Source organism: Erythranthe guttata, chromosome 13 (genome assembly GCF_056151865.1).
Source record: "Erythranthe guttata isolate IM_541 chromosome 13, IM_541, whole genome shotgun sequence".
Taxonomy (NCBI): Eukaryota; Viridiplantae; Streptophyta; class Magnoliopsida; order Lamiales; family Phrymaceae; genus Erythranthe; species Erythranthe guttata.
In genome coordinates this window covers 16099192-16121013 of record NC_142545.1, presented here as the reverse complement: position 1 = coordinate 16121013, position 21822 = coordinate 16099192, and the positions used below count along the sequence as shown (strand labels likewise).

At 33.5% G+C, this 21822-nt stretch overlaps 4 protein-coding genes and 1 pseudogene across 4 annotated transcripts; 1 reads left to right on the top strand and 4 right to left on the bottom strand.

Moving 5' to 3' along the window:
• Positions 1 to 3301: 3301 nt before the first annotated feature.
• On the bottom strand, positions 3302 to 3902 carry LOC148766034 (trans-alpha-bergamotene synthase pseudogene; annotated as a pseudogene).
• Positions 3903 to 4087: 185 nt separating this feature from the next.
• On the bottom strand, positions 4088 to 6542 carry LOC105968351 (trans-alpha-bergamotene synthase). The gene is made up of 7 exons (XM_012992980.2): positions 6374 to 6542; positions 5949 to 6216; positions 5510 to 5873; positions 5207 to 5425; positions 4988 to 5126; positions 4646 to 4894; positions 4088 to 4553 (listed from the first exon to the last, which is right to left on the bottom strand). Exons 1-7 carry the CDS (start codon positions 6455 to 6457, stop codon positions 4242 to 4244), a joined length of 1635 nt encoding a protein of 544 aa, XP_012848434.2. The 5' UTR covers positions 6458 to 6542; the 3' UTR covers positions 4088 to 4241.
• Positions 6543 to 9046: 2504 nt separating this feature from the next.
• LOC105968353 (transcription factor DYT1) lies at positions 9047 to 10083 on the top strand. Its single transcript, XM_012992981.2, has 4 exons — positions 9047 to 9359; positions 9459 to 9629; positions 9718 to 9894; positions 9976 to 10083. Exons 1-4 carry the CDS (start codon positions 9153 to 9155, stop codon positions 10045 to 10047), a joined length of 627 nt encoding a protein of 208 aa, XP_012848435.2. The 5' UTR covers positions 9047 to 9152; the 3' UTR covers positions 10048 to 10083.
• Positions 10084 to 11913: 1830 nt separating this feature from the next.
• LOC105968354 (trans-alpha-bergamotene synthase) lies at positions 11914 to 14424 on the bottom strand. Its single transcript, XM_012992982.2, has 7 exons — positions 14255 to 14424; positions 13830 to 14097; positions 13391 to 13754; positions 13088 to 13306; positions 12862 to 13000; positions 12521 to 12769; positions 11914 to 12428 (listed from the first exon to the last, which is right to left on the bottom strand). The coding sequence occupies exons 1-7, from the start codon at positions 14336 to 14338 to the stop codon at positions 12117 to 12119; spliced, it is 1635 nt and encodes a 544-aa protein (XP_012848436.2). The 5' UTR covers positions 14339 to 14424; the 3' UTR covers positions 11914 to 12116.
• Positions 14425 to 18886: 4462 nt separating this feature from the next.
• LOC148766033 (trans-alpha-bergamotene synthase-like) lies at positions 18887 to 20691 on the bottom strand. The gene is made up of 6 exons (XM_088812477.1): positions 20625 to 20691; positions 20295 to 20387; positions 19909 to 20176; positions 19464 to 19827; positions 19291 to 19357; positions 18887 to 19198 (listed from the first exon to the last, which is right to left on the bottom strand). The coding sequence occupies exons 2-6, from the start codon at positions 20376 to 20378 to the stop codon at positions 18887 to 18889; spliced, it is 1095 nt and encodes a 364-aa protein (XP_088668603.1). The 5' UTR covers positions 20379 to 20387; positions 20625 to 20691.
• Between the last annotated feature and the right edge of the window lie 1131 nt (positions 20692 to 21822).

Below are 21822 nucleotides of genomic sequence, written 5' to 3'. Positions count from 1 at the left end.
AATACTGAGTGTTCCACGTCCAACCACTTTGCCTTTAGCTCCTCCTCCATAGGTTACACGTCCTCCATTAAGTGTGTGGTAGTTTGATAGAAATTCCTTTGTTCCAGTCATGTGCCTAGAGCATCCACTATCAAAGTACCATGAACCTGAAATGTTAGCATTTAAAGAGGTGTATACTGCCTTGCACAAAAGTTTACCTTTGGGAGTCCATATTTTACACTCCTTTTTGGTAAATTCTACCTTTTTCTTTGAGGTGTTCCTTGGAGTGTTGTGGCTTATTTTGTACAACATTTTGTCACTACTGAGTTTCTCACAAAATGGACGAATGTGTCCTGGTGAGAAACAGTAATGGCAAACATAACCTCTTATTCTGGAGTCTGGAGTAGTGGCTGTGGACTTCCTACATTCCTTTCTGTTTGCACCCTTTTCTTTTACAAAAACAATTTCTTTCTTCTTAGCTGGCTTTATTTGTTTTTTGAACCCTAGCCCTTCATGTTTGTAGTGCTTTTCCATTGACACAATCTCATCAAGTTTAGTTGTGCCAGTGTTCATCCTCTTGATTGCTAGGGTTGCCTTTTTGAGTTCATCTTTCACCTTTGCCAGTTCAAGATCCTTCTTGGTGATTCCAACCTCCAAATGTGTGATTGTTTCTTTGAGGGAGGAATTTTCCTTGTTGGCTGCATCTAGAGCTTGAGTCTTCTTCTCCAGGTCAAGAGCAAGTTTTCTACACATTTCTTCCTCATCACTAGTTGCTTCAATGCTGGATTCTGCTGCATTTAAAGAAATAGAGTTTAAACATGTATAATGATCAGTGTTTAACTCAGAAATTTCAGTTACTGAAAGTGTTTCAGAAAGTGTTGCAGCATCCAGGGAAACTCTTTGTGATTCTGTTTCAGAAGCATTTCCAGTGATATATCTGACAGAGAGAGCTTGTTTAGTGGATTGCTGTTCCTCTGTCTGTTCAGGTTGCTCTTCCTCCTCATCACTGACAGCACAAATCAAACTCATTCCTCTTCTTCTTAAGGTATTTGCACACTCATTTGCATAATGTCCAAATCCTGAACAAGCCCTGCATTTAATGTGATCCAAGTTAGGTGGTTCAGAATTTGAACGAACAAATGAAGAATTTTTAGAAGTGTTCTGAGAAGGTGTTTGAGAAAATGTTCTCTGTGAAGTAGATCTGTTCCGGGGCTGAGTTTGTCGATTTTGCGAAGAGCCATCTGGAAATAATTGTCTGGGCTTGATTCCACCTCGCCTGTATGCCCTGTTGAATTTCTGAATTTGGAATGCAACATTGTTGAGACATTCCTCTGCATCATCATCAAACTCCGGAGCAACATCTTCTTTCTCCAATTCTGCCTGAAGTGCATTTGAGATAGCCTTTCCTTTCTCCTTTCTTTGATCTTCAAAGTTCATCTCTCTAGACTTTAGACTACCAATTAAGTCGTCCAGCCGTAGTGATGATGTGTCTTTGGCCTCCTCAATAGCAGTAACCGTCATGCTGAATCTTTCTGGGAGAGTTCTCAATACCTTATTCACCAGTGTCTCATTGCTTAAAGGACCACCTAAGGATTGAAATTCATTGGCTAAATCAATCAATTTCTCATTGTACTGAGAAATTGTTTCAGTTTCTTCCATTCTCAGTCTCTCAAATTTGGAAGAGAGTAATCTGAGCTTGGTTCTTCTGACACTATCTGATCCTTCACAATGTAGCTGTAGAACCTCCCATGCATCCTTTGCAGAAGTGCATACTGAGATCAATTTAAACATTGTTAAATCTACTGAATTGAAGATTGCATTCAACGCCTTGGAGTTTTGATTGGCATTTGATAGATCATCTGCTGTCCACCGTAACTCTGGTGTTGGAAATACATCCCCATCTGCATCTGTGATTGTTGGTGCCTTCCATCCAGTGAGAATGGATCTCCAGGCTCTCTCATCAATGGCCTTGATGTATGCCCTCATCTTGACTTTCCAGTAGGTGTAGTTTGTGCCGTCGAGTACAGGAGGTCGCATAGAAGCAGTCATCTGAGTATCCATCACGAATTCGTTTCTGAAAAAAAATAGGAACAAACACTTAGTATACGTCAAGTGTTGGCTCTGATACCAATTGAAAGAATTTATGGTCCCGAATTCGTATTATACAGAGATGTTATCTTAAGTGTTATGACACTTGAACAAACATGCAGCGGAAATATAAAGATAAAAGAACAATACTCAGAATTAAAAATGTTCACAAGTAAAGACTTGTGAACTTGCCCTTTACAGGACGGAAAAAATATATTAAAATCAGTATTCCAAGAATACAAACAGAAGAGTGCGAAAACTTCTTCCTTATGAATGAATCTTTTTCAAGATCATTCTTACAATCAAATCTAGATATTAAAAGAAAAATATTAAAAATTCTAGATTTCAAAGAATGTACTCATAAGGAGTACGTAAAACAGATCCTAGAAAACACTCTAAAATTCTCGAGATTAAACTTTAGCTCTCTTTTTGTTTTCTCGAAATCTGTATATTCTTGAGTCTTGAGTTTGGTATTTATAGACTTGCCAAGCTTCCACTCATCAGCCCATGATCTGCAAGAAAACCAACCACAAGAGCACTCAAGATAATGGGTTAGTGGGTTAGTTAGGAAGTTAAGATAAATTCCATAATTAAATCCACTAAGCACTACTTAACCCTACTTAGCCCACTAACTAAGATTTAGTTTAGAGTTTAAGAAAAGTTAAAAACACATTGTGAAATTAATTCACGTGTTTCAGATTGTATGCATGAAAATGTAACAAGACTAATAGTAAGCTATGGGGATTAGTATCTGTCCGTTAGCTACAATTTACAGTACATAGTAGTAACGACACTTGAAAGTTAATTTCTTTAGTTTCATGCTTGGGGATTTATTGGGAAACGGTTATATGTTGATTTGTCGGCATACGGTTTAATACCCGTCATTAAAATTTTGCACAGACCATAATTTGTACATATAGAAATTAGTGTTTAATCAATAAGCGAGTTGTAGTAGTTTGAAGTAAGTAACACATGTACTAATTTGTGTTTATTTGTTGCTTGGAAAAACTAATTATAGTATTATTGCTTTAAAAAACTTAGTACAAAACTTCTGCAGTTTTTTATTAACTCGACGACAAATGAAAATGCAAGAAATACAAATTACTTTATTCGACCAGTACAGAACTTATGCAGTTCTTTATTAGCTCGATGAAAAATGAAAATACTAGAAATACAAATTACTTTATTTGATCGTCTCCGACAAGTTTGGGTGCTGAGTGGGTGTGCATTGTTTTCAAGAGCTTGTTGATGGAATAGGGATTGGTTCAACCAAGAGTGAGACCAAATTTGTCTTGGTGTCGCTATCTGGTGCACCAAAACCATCACCAAACTGGTAAAAGCTGAAACCAATCCGAGCAAGATTCATAGCAGTTGTCTGAAAATTCTTTATCGGCTTATCCATAAATATTATTTCTTTGTTCATCTTCTTCAACAGATCATCAATCACATCTTTCTTGATGTACTCGCGTGCGTCCTCTTCAGAACAGCCTGTTTCGTGCATGTAACACTCTATATATTTCGGAACATCCCCTCGTTTTATTTCAGCCTGTAAATCAATTTTCATTAGACAACCAAAATATAAATCTGTTAGTGATTAATTAGTTTTGATTTAGTGGTTTAATTTTAGAAACGTACAGATGAAGTGCCCAAGTCCCCTAAGAGGCGAAGAACAATGGAAGGCCAACGAATAATTCCAGGGTATTGCTCTAAAAAGTGCAGCTCCTTAGTGTTAATCGTGTACTTGTATTTTTACTGATTCTTTTTCAATTTATTTCTAACTTTCTGTCCGCAATTATATTACTGTGGCAGTTAAAAGTTAATTTCTTCAGTTTCATGCTTGGGGATTTATTGGGAAAATTATCTCAGTTATAAGTTGATTTGTCGGCATACAATTGAATGCCCGTCATTAAAATTTTGCACGGATGATAGTGTGTTACATATAGAATAGAAATTAGTGTTGGATAAATGAGTTGTAGTAGTTTGAAGTCAGTAAAACATGTACTAATTTGTCTTCATTTGTTGCTTGGAAAAACTAATTGTAGTATTATTGCTTGAAAAAACTTAGGACAGAACTTCTGCAGTTCTTTATTAGCTCGACGAAAAATGAAAATGCTAGAAATACAAATTACTTTATTCGATCGTCTCCGAGAAATAAGAGTGGGTGCGCATTGTCTTCAAGAGCGTGGTGATGGAATAGGGATTGGTTCAACCAAGAGTGAAACCATATATGTCTTGGTGTCACTATCTGGTGCACCAAAACCATCACCAAATTGGTAAAAGCTGAAACCAATCCGAGCAAGATTCATAGCAATTGCCTGAAAATTCTCTATGGGCTTATCCATAAATAGTATTTCGTTGTTCATCTTCTTCAAGAGACCATCAATCAGATCTTTCTTGATGTGCTCGCGCGCGTCCTCTTCAGAACAGCCTGTTTCGTGCATGTAACACTGGATATATTTCGGAACATCCCCTCGTTTTATTTCAGCCTGTAAATCAATTTCCATTAGACAAACCAACAAAATATAAATATGTTAGTGATTAATTAGTTTTGATTAGTGGTTTAATTTTGGAAACGTACAGAAGAAGTGCCCAAGTCGTCTGCGAGGCGAAGAACGGTGGCCGGCCAACGAATAATGCCAGGGTATTGCTCTAAGAAGTGCAGGTCCTTGGTGTTAATGGGATTTGTTATGCAAAAGTAACCATGGAAAAGAAGCAGAGGGCCTGTAATCGAAACCCAGGCTAAGTTGATGTACTCGTTCGTGCTCGGGCGATACCCACTGTGGAACCATTGTGCTTCTTTATAGTAAGCTCTACACAGTTCCGCCCACTGTACATAATCAGTACATGCATGTAAGAAGATGATCAGAAGAAGAAAAGAAAAAACGAAGAAAAAAAAACCGAATTATTTGCATATAAATACCAATTTTCTCAGTTTTGAGATGATGATGAGACCTTGGTCCCTGAGAACTTTGTAAGCCAATTCATTAGCGCAGTTAAACAGAGCTAGGAAGCTGATTCGCATGTATTCGGGTAAGCGTTCCAATGCGTTAATATCCCACCTGATTATGTAATAATTATATTAATTAATTAAAACTTACTTGGTAATATATAAATACATTGTATTAACCAATTAATTTACCTCTCGACCGTATCGGTGAAAAGCTCGAGTTCATCCATCGTACCGTACACATCGTATATGTCGTCTATAATTGTAATCATTACAGCAATCTTGGTCATAAACTCCCTGGGATACCCAAATCGAACCTCGGGTGTATATCCGACAGCCCATAAGTAACACTCTGGCAATCGGTCCCTGGCAAACCCCAACTTGTCTGCAAGACCGGTTTCTTTATGCCACCTGTAAGGTAATAATATAATTAAAATTGTCACATAATTTCTTCATTTCTGCTAATTTAATTAGAAAACGACGATAAATGAGCACCTCGATAGCTGTTTAAGTTCGTCCTGATAAATGGCTTGAACCATGTTGAAGTCCAGTGCGGCCAATTGGAGAAGAATAGGGTCACCATTGTAGATGTTCATAAACCATCTTGCTTCGAGTTTATGCACTCTCCAGTGCAGTGGAAGCTCCAATGCATGCCTCACTTTCTCAGCTAGAATCGCGTCTTCGATTTGCTTCACCTTTTCAGTTAGATGACGAGTCGAGAATTTTTTGGCAGAATCCAATATTCTCTCACCTTCGACGGATAAAAACGAAGCTTCATACAGAGACAAAACTCCCTTCACATCACCAGCAAAACACTCCTTAAAATTTCCTTCCTTGTCCAAGAAACTACCGAAAACCTCTGTATAAAAAAAATGATTTTAAAAAAAAATTATTGGTGTTATTAAATAAAAAAAAAAAGATATATAAAATGCACCTTGAGGGACAAGAAATCCATTTTGTCTGAGAAGTCTAAATTTGAGAGATGTAACATGCAAGTGTTGCACGTGTTTGCCGTCGTCAAATTCGTCACGGTAAATGTCGCCCAAGATCTTTTTGATTGAATCCTCGAAGTGGTGGGATATATGGAACCTCTGCAGATTATCGATAAGTTCAAGTTGCTCTAGCGTATGGTTTTCGGTTTCGTCGATGATTATCTGCACCTGCCTTTTCAGCTTCTCAGCTTGCTCAACGTATTTCTTGTCCTGCATTTCCAACAAACAATCGTCAGATATTAAATTTGCGTCTTACGGATGCTCTCATCCAATCGTGAAACGTGTTTGATGAAATTTTCCCATAATTAACGAAGCTAGTGACATATATTTATATGATCAAGCAAGAGATAAGTTTTTTTTTCCTTACCGTGTATGGAGTGGTGAGGGACTGAACGTAATCGTGATCCCAAATGCTCCTTCCGTAGTTTCCGGATCTTCTTGCCTCCTCCATACCGTTTCGGCGCTTACGTCGATTATGAGTTGTTTTCTTTTTCTTTCTGTTGTAAGAAGAAATGAAATATGAGTACTGATAGAAAAGGTGTACCTTGGATGTTGATATTAGCAAGGTATTTATAGTTGAAGGTTGAATCCATAGTGAAGTGAATAAAGGGATGTCAGATTTACGGAATTGCCATCGGTCTCTATTGGTTTTGATGATGGGATTAATTAAATTGGTTCAATGTTGTTGCACTATTAGGAATTATGTAATATAAATAGTTTGTAGACAATAGGGTTATTATTTTTGTCCACTAGGTTTCACATGTGAGATATTTACTCCACTTGATTTCAAAAGTATGATTTAATTATGTAACTTGCAAAAGAAAATCAGATTTTTGGCCATTTGACATATTATATATGGGTAAAAAGCATGAAACCCCGTGTTAAAGAAAATATGCGCCAAACTCCCCTCTTGTGTTTTATTTTATTTAGCATGAAATCCCCCTTTCCATTAAATGTTAACGCCGTTAACTACAAAGGAGATTATATGCAATTTTTTCATAATATGGGGGGTTTAAGGCATATCTTCTACAATACAAGGAAGTTTTATGCAAAATTAATTTATTCGTTTAATTTCATATTACTTTTTTAAATTAAGTCGAACACATTTATTCGGTTACAATAAGGAAAATAGATATTAATAGGTGTGGTGAATTTTTTTTTTAAATCAATTTTTATATGCTATAATTTATTAATGTATTTGAAAAATTTGAGTTTTTAAAATATATAATATTTATTAGAATTATTATATATTTTTATAATTTATTGTGGATTAATTATATGTGAAAAAAACATGAATGATTTGAGAATTCATTCCACTTTCTATCTCGAATATTTTTTTTTAGTTTTTCATATTTTAAATTAATAGATGTATACTACTTTATTTAAAAAAATAATTTGAGTTTTAAATGAATATAATTAATTTTGCATGTGTTGCGAAACCATGCACAAAATCCTCCTATGTTATAAAAAACTTGCATAAAATCCCTTCTCTAGTTCACGAAGTTAACTTTTAACGGAAAATGAGATTTTGTACAAAATAAAATGAAACACAACGGGATTTAACGCAAGAAAAAAACCACAGAGAAATTTAGCGCAGATTTTTCTTAACACATGTGGATTTTATACTTTTTACTATAATTATATATAGTAGGTAGTCGTTACTTGTCAAATGATGTAGATGTTCTGGTAAATCTAACATAGAAAGAAAGAATTATGCAACATATATATAATTGAAACACATTGATTATATAATACTAGAAAGAAAAAAAAATCATTCATATTTTGGAATGAAATTATAATCAATCACAAAGTTTATAAAAAAATATTTGCAAATTAGATAACTATTATAATTTAAAAAAAAATATGAAATTTTCAAAAATCTCAATTATGTAAATTCGACGCAATATTCTAACAAATATTACTAAAATTATATATATGATGATTTCAGAGTATTGATAGATGTGTGTATCTGGATGCTAGAGCTAACGAAATACACTGAATGTATTTGCACACTTGATCTACGTGTATATATATGATGTGGAAACACCTGATAAATTATTTTTATGTTACGCCCGATGAAGATTACATCGGATTATTTTTCGTTGTTATCTATTCTACACACACCAATATGAATACAAATGTGTGTTTGTGTATATGAAAATTTATGATTTACTCGGTGTATTTCACCCACTGTAACATGCTATAAAATTTGATAATACACCAACAAATCACAATAGTCGGTGGTGAAATGTTTGCCTTCTTTTTCTCTTATTTTGTACAAGCTAAGTCATGGGGAAGCGATTGTAGTAATTTAGTGATATTCTAATTCTTTTAATATAAAACATAATATTTATTAACAATTTGAGACGAGATATTGGACCGGAGAGAGCACTAAACTAAGCAAGAGGGAAGAACAATGTACAACTTAATTATGGGGTAATTAAGAATTAAGATGGCTCTGAAGTTTCTCTGACAGCTTCTTATTATGCATGTGCTAAACAATTATTAATCATATTATTAAACTAATGCTTTAACTTATTATAATTCTTATGATTTTTTACTGATTTTAATTCTCATAACTTTTTAACTTTGATGGCTTTCTTTCTGATGGCTTAAATCCTTATGACTTTAATTCTTATGACGTTCACTTATTTTAATTTTTATGAGTTTTATTCTTATGACTAATTGATTTTAATTATTAATCATATTATTCAATTTTAGGTTTTAACCCACTCCTAAGACAAATAATTAAAAATATATCACATATAAATTTTTTAGATATTTTATTTCTTGGCTTAACAACCCCCCTCTCCTCTCTCTCTCTCTCTCTCTCTCTCTCTCTCTCTCTCTCTCTCTCTCTCTCTCTCTCTCTCTCTCTCATGCTAGAAAGGAGCCTCTCAACGCCCAAAGAAACTGATAATTGTGTACGTTGAATAGATGCCTAACAAACTACAACAAGAAAGATTCCCCTTCTCTCTCTTCCTTCCACAAATTAAAGTGCTCTTCTTGTGAACAACACTCCTCATACCATATCATATATATATATCAAACTGCTATATTACATCTATTCTGCAATCCCAAGAAAACTAATTGAGACCGGATTTCACTTAACGAATCCCTCGATATATACATTTTGTCGTGTATGGATGGATACTGCATTCGAAGATTTATGCATAACTGATCGAGACAGAAAAAATTGGAGCAGAATGGATAAGAGAAAGAAGATTGACCAAGAAGACAATAGCATTGACCGAGAGTTCATATCCAAAAACCTCGAGGCTGAAAGAAGGAGGCGAAAGAAACTCAACGATAGACAGCTCGAGCTCCGCTCCTTAGTCCCGATTATCACAAATGCAGGAAGTCAAAACCCTTTTTCTTTTTTGGTTTTTTTTTTATTATTTTATATTACTTTTATTAATTTTGAAAGTTTAATGATGGATGGATGTATGTAGATGAACAAAGCAACCATAATAACCGATGCAATCGCTTACATTGAAGAGCTAAGAAACTCCGTCGAAGAGCTTACTGACCAAATACTCCAAATGGAGGCCACCGACGAAGACAGAAACACCAAATTTGAAGACATTAATATTAATGACGACGACCACGAGATGAAAATCGCGGTATATATGATAATTAATAAACTACAATTTAATGATATTTTCTTAATTATAGTTAATTGTTCATAATTATCATGACTTGGAGCATCAGCCGGAAGTTGAGGTAAACCACATTTGCGGGACGAAGATATGGATAAAGATTATCATCCAGAAGAAGAGAGGAAGGCTTACTAAACTAATGGAAGCAATTAGTGTGATTGGATTTCATCTCACTGATATCAGCATTACTACCTCACAACAAGCCATTCTTTTTACTTCATCTGCAGAGGTAAAAATAAATTAAATTATTCAATAAAGAAAATGCATAAATGATTTTTTTATTTTTGTGTTAACAAATAATAACTTGCAGGGTGTTCATGGTGGAGTGCAGGATGCTGATCAGATAAAAAAGTTCTTGTTGGAGATTATAAGAAGCATTTAGAGAAATTAATTATATTTAATGGACAATTATTTTATATATACACCAATTGATCTCTGTACCTAATTCAGCACGGTAACCATACTATTACTATCAACTATAAATTATATTTCAGGAACCAAAATGACAAATTTAATTTTCTATTTAGTAATATTAATTATTATATTTTCATTTTTCCTTCCAAAAAAAAAATATTAATTATCAAAATTGAAAAATAAAACCTAGGGAACCAAATACAAATATAACAGCATTACAGCAATCATTTACAATTAAAAAATTATATATATATATATATATATATATATATATATATATATATATATAAATATATATATATATATATATATATTAAAAGTCAGCAAGTCTATGATTAATAGTGACTTGCAATTTCTATAGAATGAAGAACTTGGAAGCTAAGACTTCTTTTGTAGGTTGAAAAGGAGTTGACGAAATTTCAATCTCTCTCTCTCTCCTCTTTTCTCTCTCATGGAAGAAAACAGAGTCACACACTAATCACAGTGTGTTGAATGGATTGACTAACAAACTCCAACAATAATAGATTCCCAGTTTTCTTCTTCGTATTTGTCTCTTAATTTAAGGACCCTGTTTTTCAAATTATGTTCGAACAATAGTGAGAGGACGGAAATAGTATACTTTATATGCATCCGGTATTTGTACATTGCTAATTGTATGCATGGAAATGTAACAAGACTAATAGTAAGCTATGGGGATTAGTATCTGTCCGTTAGCTACAATTTACAGTACATAGTAGTAACGACACTTGAAAGTTAATTTCTTTAATTTCATGCTTGGGGATTTATTGGGAAACGGTTATGAAACACGTGGATTATTTCCACATTTTGTTTTTAACTTTCTTATTTTCTAAACTAAATTTTAGTTATTGAATAAGTAGTGCTTAGTGGGTTAAGTATAGTACTTAGTGGGCTAAGTAGTGCTTAGTGGATTAAATTGTGTGGTTATTTTAACTACTAAACTAACCCACTAACCCATGTTCTTGAGTGCTATTGTAGTTGGTTTTCTTGCAGATCATGGGCTGATGAGTAGAAGCTTGAAATGTCTATAAATACCGATTTCAATACTCAAGGAAATTGATTGATTCCAATAAATAAACACCGAGAGCTAAAAAGAATACATGAGTGTTTTAGTGTGTTTTTAGAATCGGTTGGTTGTACTCCTAATGAGTACAATCTTTACGTACTTGTCATGAGTACATTCTTTACGTACTTCTCATAAGTACATTCTTTGTAGTTTAGATTGTTTAGTATATATGTTTCTAGACTTGGTTGTAAGAATGATCAAGATGGTGATTCATTCATAAGTTCTTTACGTACTCCTCACGAGTACATTCTTTGAAATCTAGAATTTTTAATATTTCTCTTTTTGTTTCTAGATTTGAATGTAAGAATGATCATGAGAATGATTCATTCATAAGGAAGAAGTTTTCGTACATCTCCTGTTTGTATTCTTGGAATACTGTTTGTTTAATATAATTTTTTCGTCCTGTAAAGGGCAAGTTCACAAGTTTTACTTGTGAACATTTTTAGATCTGAGTATTGTTTTTATATTTCCGCTGCATGTTTTTTCAAGTGTCACAACACTTAAGATAACACCTCTGTATTAAACGAATTCGGGACCATAAATTCTTTCAGGTTATAAGTTGATTTGTCGGCATACGGTTTAATACCCGTCATTAAAATTTTGCACAAACGATAATTTGTACATATAGAATAGAAATTAGTGTTTAATCAATAAGCGAGTTGTAGTAGTTTGAAGTCAGTAACACATGTACTAATTTGTGTTTATTTGTTGCTTGGAAAAACTAATTATAGTATTATTGCTTGAAAAAACTTAGTACAAAACTTCTGCAGTTTTTTATTAACTCGACGAAAAATGAAAATGCAAGAAATACAAATACAAATTACTTTATTCGACCAGTACAGAACTTCTGCAGTTCTTTATTAGCTCGATGAAAAATGAAAATACTAGAAATACAAATTACTTTATTCGATCGTCTCCGACAAATTTGGGTGCTGAGTGGGTGCGCATTGTCTTCAAGAGCTTGTTGATGGAATAGGGATTGGTTCAACCAAGAGTGAAACCATATATGTCTTGGTGTCACTATCTGGTGAACCAAAACCATCACCAAATTGGTAAAAGCTGAAACCAATCCGAGCAAGATTCATAGCAATTGCCTGAAAATTCTCTATGGGCTTATCCATAAATAGTATTTCGTTGTTCATCTTCTTCAACAGATCATCAATCAGATCTTTCTTGATGTGCTCGCGCGCGTCCTCTTCAGAACATCCTGTTTCGTGCATGTAACACTGGATATATTTCGGAACATCTCCTCGTTTTATTTCAGCCTGTAAATCAATTTTCATTAGACAAACCAAAAATATATAAATATATTAGTGATTAATTTGTTTTGATTAGTGGTTTAATTTTGGAAACGTACAGAAGAAGTGCCCAAGTCGTCTGCGAGGCGAAGAACGGTGGCCGGCCAACGAATAATTCCAGGGTATTGCTCTAAAAAGTGCAGGTCCTTGGTGTTAATGGGATTTGTTATGCAAAAGTAACCATGGAAAAGAAGCAGAGGGCCTGTAATCGAAACCCAGGCTAAGTTGATGTACTCGTTCGTGCTCGGGCGATACCCACTGTGGAACCATTGTGCTTCTTTATAGTAAGCTCTACACAGTTCCGCCCACTGTACATAATCAGTACATTCATGTAAGAAGATGATCAGAAGAAGAAACGAAAAAACGAAGAAAAAAAAGCGAACTATTTGAATATAAATACCAATTTTCTCAGTTTTGAGATGATGATGAGACCTTGGTCCCTGAGAACTTTGTAAGCGAATTCATTAGCGCAGTTAAACAGAGCTAGGAAGCTGATTCGCATGTATTCGGGTAAGCGGTCCAATGCGTTAATATCCCACCTGATTATGTAATAATTATATTAATTAATTAAAACTTACTAGGATCTTGGTAATATATAAATACATTGTATTAACCAATTAATTTACCTCTCGACCGTATCGGTGAAAAGCTCGAGTTCATCCATCGTACCGTACACATCGTATATGTCGTCTATAATTGTAATCATTACAGCAATCTTGGTCATAAACTCCCTGGGATACCCAAATCGAACCTCAGGTGTATATCCGACAGCCCATAAGTAACACTCTGGCAATCGGTCCCTGGCAAACCCCAACTTGTCTGCAAGACCGGTTTCTTTATGCCACCTGTAAGGTAATAATATAATTATAACTGTCACATAATTTCTTCATTTCTGCTAATTTAATTAAAAAACGACGATAAATAAGCACCTCGATAGCTGTTTAAGTTCGTCCTGATAAATGGCTTGAACCATGTTGAAGTCCAGTGCGGCCAATTGGAGAAGAATAGGGTCACCATTGTAGATGTTCATAAACCATCTTGCTTCGAGTTTATGCACTCTCCAGTGCAGTGGAAGCTCCAATGCATGCCTCACTTTCTCAGCTAGAATCGTGTCTTCGATTTGCTTCACCTTTTCAGTTAGATGACGAGTCGAGAATTTTTTGGCAGAATCCAATATTCTCTCACCTTCGACGGATAAAAACGAAGCTTCATACAGAGACAAAACTCCCTTCACATCACCAGCAAAACACTCCTTAAAATTTCCTTCCTTGTCCAAGAAACTACCGAAAACCTCTGTATAAAAATAAATGATTTAAAAAAAAAAATTTATTGGTGTTATTAAATAAAAAAAAGATATAAAAAATGCACCTTGAGGGACAAGAAATCCATTTTGTCTGAGAAGTCTAAATTTGAGAGATGTAACATGCAAGTGTTGCACGTGTTTGCCGTCATCAAATTCGTCACGGTAAATGTCGCCCAAGATCTTTTTGATTGAATCCTCGAAGTGGTGGGATATATGGAACCTCTGCAGATTATCGATAAGTTCAAGTTGCTCTAGCGTATGGTTTTCGGTTTCGTCGAGGATTATCTGCACCTGCCTTTTCAGCTTCTCAGCTTGCTCAACGTATTTCTTGTCCTGCATTTCCAACAAACAATCGTCAGATATTAAATTTACGTCTTACGGATGCTCTCATCCAATCGTGAAACGTGTTTGATGAAATTTTCCCATAATTAACGAAACTAGTGACATATATTTATATGATCAAGCAAGAGATAAGTTTTTTTTTCCTTACCGTGTATGGAGTGGTGAGGGACTGAACGTAATCGTGATCCCAAATGCTCCTTCCGTAGTTTCCGGATCTTCTTGCCTCCTCCATACCGTTTCGGCGCTTACGTCGATTATGAGTTGTTTTCTTTTTCTTTCTGTTGTAAGAAGAAATGAAATATGAGTACTGATAGAAAAGGTGTACCTTGGATGTTGATATTAGCAAGTTATTTATAGTTGAAGGTTGAATCCATAGTAAAGTGAATAAAGGGATGTGAGATTTACGGAATTGCCATCGGTCTCTATTGGTTTTGATGATGGGATTAATTAAATTGGTTCAATGTTGTTGCACTATTAGGAATTATGTAATATAAATAGTTTATAGACAAGAGGGTTATTATTTTTGTCCACTAGGTTTCACATGTGAGATATTTACTCCACTTGATTTCGAAAGTATTATTTAATTATGTAACTTGCAAAAGAAAATCAGATTTTTGGCCATGTAACATATTATATATGGGTAAAAAGCATAAAACTCCGTTCTAAGGAAAACATGCGCCAAACTCCCTCTTGTATTTGATTTTATTTTGTATGAAATTTCCTTTTCCATTAAATGTTAACGTCGTTAACTACAAGGGAGATTATATGCAATTTTTTCATAATATGGCGGGTTTAAGGCATATCTTTTATAATACAAGGAAGTTATGCAAAATTAATTTGTTCATTTAATTTCATATTACTTTCTTATAAAATTAAGTCGAACACATTTATTCGGTTACAATAGGGAAAATAGAAATTAATAGGTATGGTGATTTTTTTTAAATCAATTTTTATATGCTATAATTTATTAATGTATTTGAAAAATTTGAGTTTTTAAAATATATAATATTTATTAGAATTATTATATATTTTTATAATTTATTGTGGATTAATTATATGTGAAAAAAACATGAATGATTTGAGAATTCATTCCACTTTCTATCTCGAATATTTTTTTTTAGTTTTTCATATTTTAAATTAATAGATGTATACTACTTTATTTAAAAAAATAATTTGAGTTTTAAATGAATATAATTAATTTTGCATGTGTTGCGAAACCATGCACAAAATCCTCCTATGTTATAAAAAACTTGCATAAAATCCCTTCTCTAGTTCACGAAGTTAACTTTTAACGGAAAATGAGATTTTGTACAAAATAAAATGAAACACAACGGGATTTAACGCAAGAAAAAAACCACAGAGAAATTTAGCGCAGATTTTTCTTAACACATGTGGATTTTATACTTTTTACTATAATTATATATAGTAGGTAGTCGTTACTTGTCAAATGATGTAGATGTTCTGGTAAATCTAACATAGAAAGAAAGAATTATGCAACATATATATAATTGAAACACATTGATTATATAATACTAGAAAGAAAAAAAAATCATTCATATTTTGGAATGAAATTATAATCAATCACAAAGTTTATAAAAAAATATTTGCAAATTAGATAACTATTATAATTTAAAAAAAAATATGAAATTTTCAAAAATCTCAATTATGTAAATTCGACGCAATATTCTAACAAATATTACTAAAATTATATATATGATGATTTCAGAGTATTGATAGATGTGTGTATCTGGATGCTAGAGCTAACGAAATACACTGAATGTATTTGCACACTTGATCTACGTGTATATATATGATGTGGAAACACCTGATAAATTATTTTTATGTTACGCCCGATGAAGATTACATCGGATTATTTTTCGTTGTTATCTATTCTACACACACCAATATGAATACAAATGTGTGTTTGTGTATATGAAAATTTATGATTTACTCGGTGTATTTCACCCACTGTAACATGCTATAAAATTTGATAATACACCAACAAATCACAATAGTCGGTGGTGAAATGTTTGCCTTCTTTTTCTCTTATTTTGTACAAGCTAAGTCATGGGGAAGCGATTGTAGTAATTTAGTGATATTCTAATTCTTTTAATATAAAACATAATATTTATTAACAATTTGAGACGAGATATTGGACCGGAGAGAGCACTAAACTAAGCAAGAGGGAAGAACAATGTACAACTTAATTATGGGGTAATTAAGAATTAAGATGGCTCTGAAGTTTCTCTGACAGCTTCTTATTATGCATGTGCTAAACAATTATTAATCATATTATTAAACTAATGCTTTAACTTATTATAATTCTTATGATTTTTTACTGATTTTAATTCTCATAACTTTTTAACTTTGATGGCTTTCTTTCTGATGGCTTAAATCCTTATGACTTTAATTCTTATGACGTTCACTTATTTTAATTTTTATGAGTTTTATTCTTATGACTAATTGATTTTAATTATTAATCATATTATTCAATTTTAGGTTTTAACCCACTCCTAAGACAAATAATTAAAAATATATCACATATAAATTTTTTAGATATTTTATTTCTTGGCTTAACAACCCCCTCTCTCTCTCTCTCTCTCTCTCTCTCTCTCTCTCTCTCTCTCTCTCTCTCTCTCTCTCTCTCTCTCTCTCTCATGCTAGAAAGGAGCCTCTCAACGCCCAAAGAAACTGATAATTGTGTACGTTGAATAGATGCCTAACAAACTACAACAAGAAAGATTCCCCTTCTCTCTCTTCCTTCCACAAATTAAAGTGCTCTTCTTGTGAACAACACTCCTCATACCATATCATATATATATATCAAACTGCTATATTACATCTATTCTGCAATCCCAAGAAAACTAATTGAGACCGGATTTCACTTAACGAATCCCTCGATATATACATTTTGTCGTGTATGGATGGATACTGCATTCGAAGATTTATGCATAACTGATCGAGACAGAAAAAATTGGAGCAGAATGGATAAGAGAAAGAAGATTGACCAAGAAGACAATAGCATTGACCGAGAGTTCATATCCAAAAACCTCGAGGCTGAAAGAAGGAGGCGAAAGAAACTCAACGATAGACAGCTCGAGCTCCGCTCCTTAGTCCCGATTATCACAAATGCAGGAAGTCAAAACCCTTTTTCTTTTTTGGTTTTTTTTTTATTATTTTATATTACTTTTATTAATTTTGAAAGTTTAATGATGGATGGATGTATGTAGATGAACAAAGCAACCATAATAACCGATGCAATCGCTTACATTGAAGAGCTAAGAAACTCCGTCGAAGAGCTTACTGACCAAATACTCCAAATGGAGGCCACCGACGAAGACAGAAACACCAAATTTGAAGACATTAATATTAATGACGACGACCACGAGATGAAAATCGCGGTATATATGATAATTAATAAACTACAATTTAATGATATTTTCTTAATTATAGTTAATTGTTCATAATTATCATGACTTGGAGCATCAGCCGGAAGTTGAGGTAAACCACATTTGCGGGACGAAGATATGGATAAAGATTATCATCCAGAAGAAGAGAGGAAGGCTTACTAAACTAATGGAAGCAATTAGTGTGATTGGATTTCATCTCACTGATATCAGCATTACTACCTCACAACAAGCCATTCTTTTTACTTCATCTGCAGAGGTAAAAATAAATTAAATTATTCAATAAAGAAAATGCATAAATGATTTTTTTATTTTTGTGTTAACAAATAATAACTTGCAGGGTGTTCATGGTGGAGTGCAGGATGCTGATCAGATAAAAAAGTTCTTGTTGGAGATTATGAGGAGCATTTAGTGAAATTAATTATATTTTGTGGACAATTATTTTATATATACACCAATTGATCTCTGTTCCTAATCCAGAACCGTAACCATACTATTACTATCAACCATTAATTATATTTCAGGAACGAAAATGACAAATTTAATTTTCTGTTTAATAATATTAATTATTTTATTTTCATTTTTCCTTCAAAAAAAATATTAATTATCAAAATTGAAAAATAAAACCTAGGGGACCAAATACAAATATATCAGCAATCATTTACAATTGAAAAAACTAGCATTTTTTCCCCGTGCGATGCATGGGATATTATTTCGAAAGTGAAAATAAAAAATCAATTTAATACATAATAAGAAAATATAGTACATTAACATAGTAAAATTTAACATTAATTTTTTTAAATTTTACATATTATGATTTATAATTCAAATATATAGGTTTAGATTTAACAAATCGAATTTCTCTCTTTATCTATTAAGATTTGTGATATATTATTGAAAAATAAGAAATTGATAATTGTTGAAAATTAACACAAAAAAAAAAATATTAAAAATAAATAATTACAAAAATAATTAACGCAATTATATTACTGTGGCAGTTAAAAGTTAATTTCATTAGTTTCATGCTTGGGGATTTATTGGGAAAATTATCTCAGTTATAAGTTGATTTGTCGGCATACGGTTTAATACCCGTTATTAAAATTTTGCACGGACGATAATTTGTTACATATAGAATAGAAATTAGTGTTTAATCAATAAGCGAGTTGGAGTAGTTTGAAGTAAGTAACACATGTACTAATTTGTGTTTATTTGTTGCTTGGAAAAACTAATTATAGTATTGTTGCTAGAAAAAACTTAGTACAGAACTTCTGCAATTCTTTATTAGTTCGACGAAAAATGATAATGCAAGAAATACAAATTACTTTACTCGATCGTCTCCGACAAATTAGGGTGAGAGTGGGTGTGCATTGTCTTCAAGAGCGTGATGATGGAATAGGGATTGGCTCAACCAAGAGTGAGACCAAATTTGTCTTGGTGTCACTATCTGGTTCACCAAAACCATCACCAAACTGGTAAAAGCTGAAACCAATCCGAGCAAGATTCATAGCAGTTGTCTGAAAATTCTTTATGGGCTTCTCCATAAGTAGTATTTCTTTGTTCATCTTCTTCAACAGATCACCAATCAGATCTTTCTTGATGTACTCGCGCGCGTCCTCTTCAGAACAGCATGTTTCGTGCATGTAACACTGGATATATTTCGGAACGTCACCTCGTTTTATTTCAGCCTGTCAATCAATTTTCATTAGACAAACCAAAATAATATAAATCTATTAATGATTAATTAGTTTTGGTTAGTGGTTTAATTTTGGAAACGTACAGATGATGTGCCCAAGTCGTCTGAGAGGCGAAGAACTGTGGCCGGCCAACGAATAATTCCAGGGTATTGCTCAAAAAAGTGCAGGTCCTTGACACCTGTAAGATAATATAATTAAAATTTCACATAATTTCTTCCTTTCTGCTAATTAATCAAAAACGACGACAAACTAGTACCTCGACAGCTGTTTAATTTCGTCCTGATAAATGGCTTGAACCATGTTGAAGTCCAGTGCAGCCAACTGGAGAAGAATAGGGTCACCATTGTAGATGTTCATAAACCATCTTGCTTCGAGTTTTTGCACTCGCCAGTGCACTGGAAGCACCAATGCATGCCTCACTTTCTCGGCAAGAATCGCGTCTTCGATTTGCTTCACCTTTTTAGTTAGATGACGGGTCGAGAATTTTTTGGCAGAATCCAATATTCTCTCACCTTCGACGGATAAAAAAGAAGCTTCATACAGAGACAAAACTCCCTTCACATCACCAGCAAAGCACTCCTTAAAATTCCCTTCCTTGTCCAAGAAACTACCGAAAACCTCTGTATATATCAAAAAATTAAAAATATATTAATCTTATTAGATGAACCGTATAATATATATATATATTATATAAAATGCACCTTGATGGACAAGAAATCCATTTTGTCTGAGAAGTCTAAATTTGAGAGATGTAACATGCAAGTGTTGCACGTGTTTGCCGTCATCAAATTTATCACGGTAAATGTCGGCCAAGATCTTTTTGATTGAATCCTCGAAGTGGTTGGATATATCGAACCTCTGCAGATTATCGATAAGTTCAAGTTGCTCTAGCGTATGAGTTTCGGTTTCGTCGATGATTATCTGCACCTGTCTTTTCAGCTTCTCAGCTTGCTCGACGTATTTCTTGTCCTGCATTTCCATCAAAGCAATGTTTAGACACTAAATTTACCTCTCACGTATGGTTCGAATAATTTTCTTTGTTATGATCTTATCCAAACATGGAACATGTTTTAATTTTTTTCCTGACTGTGTATGGAGTGGTGAGGGACTGCATGTAATCGTGATCCCAAATGCTCGTTCCGTAGTTTCCAGATCTTCGTGCCTCCTCCATAGTAATTATCTGCGATCGATTGAACACAACAGTAATGAATATTGCATTATCTTGTTAATTAGTATGTAATAATTTTGCTCCTTTCTTTCTCATATCTGTGATACACGATCTCTAAGGTATCATAAGATTTTTTTACGAAACGCAGGAAAACTCAAAATAAATATTATTCTGCATAATATAAAACCCTTTTGCAATCTTTAAATGATCAACATTAAAAGACACTAAGAGTCATATTGGAAAGAATACCTTTTCGGCGCTTAAATCGATTATGAACTGTTTTTTTTTTCTTTTTTTTTTTTGGGTAAGAAGAAATGAAATATGAGTGATGATATGTAGAAAAGGTAGCAAGGTATTTGTTAGAATTTATTTCGTGCAGATATTAAATTATTTGTGTCAGATTCAGTTTTTCGTTACTGTTGCGTGAAGTGTTGCAACAGTTCGTGAAGCAGTTCGTAAAAAACAGTAATAAACGAGACACAAATTTTAATGTGGTTCGGATACAACTGTACCCTACATCCACGGGGACCTGCAAATAAAATTTACTAATTTTTAGTTTTACGAATACAATAATAGGACTTAATCAAAATACAAAGACTCCCTCTTTGTTGACGCCTTTCTTGTATACTACGCTGAATTATAAATCTTCAATTTGCAGCACGTCCCTTGCTCCGCACGGTTGAACTCCCTTCAACGCTGAATCCCTCAGTCGGCGGATTGATCTCCTCCCGAGATCTGTTTAAGCCCCTCTCCCGAAGAACCGATCTTCTTTTTGTATAGAAGAAGCAAACTTGTGATACTCGTTGAATCTTGGTGTCTTCACCACAAAGCCTTGAAGCCGATATATTTTCGATGAAAATCACGTATCACGATGGAGCAATAAAAAACGAGAGGAAAAAATATTTCTCTGAAATCTTCTCTCGATGAAAAAGACGCTCCAGGTGCAGCAAAAATAAGAGCAGAAAAATATAATTTTTCTTCTCCAACAAAAGGCGTGCAACAGCAACCAAGAAGAGAGAGATCGGCTTCTCTCCAAAAAAACGCACACACCGTATTATGTTCCTGCTTCTTCTTTTATAGTTTAGGAACACTCATGTATTAGGTTTTACAAGGTTAGAGACGTAGAAGGAATTATCTTGTTAAAAGATATGGAATAAAAGTCCATGCCTTATTAAAATATTGTCATCCTAATTTAATGGGAATTCCCATGTAAACAAACAACCAATTAATGACAATAAAATATAAAAGATAATCAAGGAAATCTTTTCCTTCTTGAAAAAATTATAGCACAAGGACTATTGGATAGTCTTGGTGTACAAAAACTCTTTTTGATTAATAAAATAGTTTTCTATATAAAAGAAACAATTAATGACAAATTAAAGAATTTAAGTAAATAAAGAGACTTTCCTTTTGTGTCACGGTACATAGGACTTGTTGCACAAGTCTT

Bases quoted from the DNA above. Each gene is read 5' to 3' on its own strand.
- LOC148766033 (XM_088812477.1), bottom strand. From the start codon at position 20,378: ATGGAGGAGGCACGAAGATCTGGAAACTACGGAACGAGCATTTGGGAT. The intron at 19,828-19,908 runs GTGCATTTTATA...TGATATATACAG, and splicing joins TGGATTTCTTGTCCATCAAG to AGGTTTTCGGTAGTTTCTTG. The intron at 19,358-19,463 runs GTACTAGTTTGT...CTTTTTTGAGCA, and splicing joins GAAATTAAACAGCTGTCGAG to ATACCCTGGAATTATTCGTT.
- LOC105968354 (XM_012992982.2), bottom strand. From the start codon at position 14,338: ATGGAGGAGGCAAGAAGATCCGGAAACTACGGAAGGAGCATTTGGGAT. The intron at 13,001-13,087 runs GTAAATTAATTG...TTACATAATCAG, and splicing joins TTCACCGATACGGTCGAGAG to GTGGGATATTAACGCATTGG. The intron at 12,429-12,520 runs GTACGTTTCCAA...ATTGATTTACAG, and splicing joins ACGACTTGGGCACTTCTTCT to GCTGAAATAAAACGAGGAGA.
- LOC105968351 (XM_012992980.2), bottom strand. From the start codon at position 6,457: ATGGAGGAGGCAAGAAGATCCGGAAACTACGGAAGGAGCATTTGGGAT. The intron at 5,874-5,948 runs GTGCATTTTATA...TTTTTTATACAG, and splicing joins TGGATTTCTTGTCCCTCAAG to AGGTTTTCGGTAGTTTCTTG. The intron at 5,426-5,509 runs GTGCTCATTTAT...ATTACCTTACAG, and splicing joins GAACTTAAACAGCTATCGAG to GTGGCATAAAGAAACCGGTC.
- LOC105968353 (XM_012992981.2), top strand. From the start codon at position 9,153: ATGGATACTGCATTCGAAGATTTATGCATAACTGATCGAGACAGAAAA. The intron at 9,360-9,458 runs GCAGGAAGTCAA...GGATGTATGTAG, and splicing joins TAGTCCCGATTATCACAAAT to ATGAACAAAGCAACCATAAT. The intron at 9,895-9,975 runs GTAAAAATAAAT...AATAACTTGCAG, and splicing joins TTTTTACTTCATCTGCAGAG to GGTGTTCATGGTGGAGTGCA.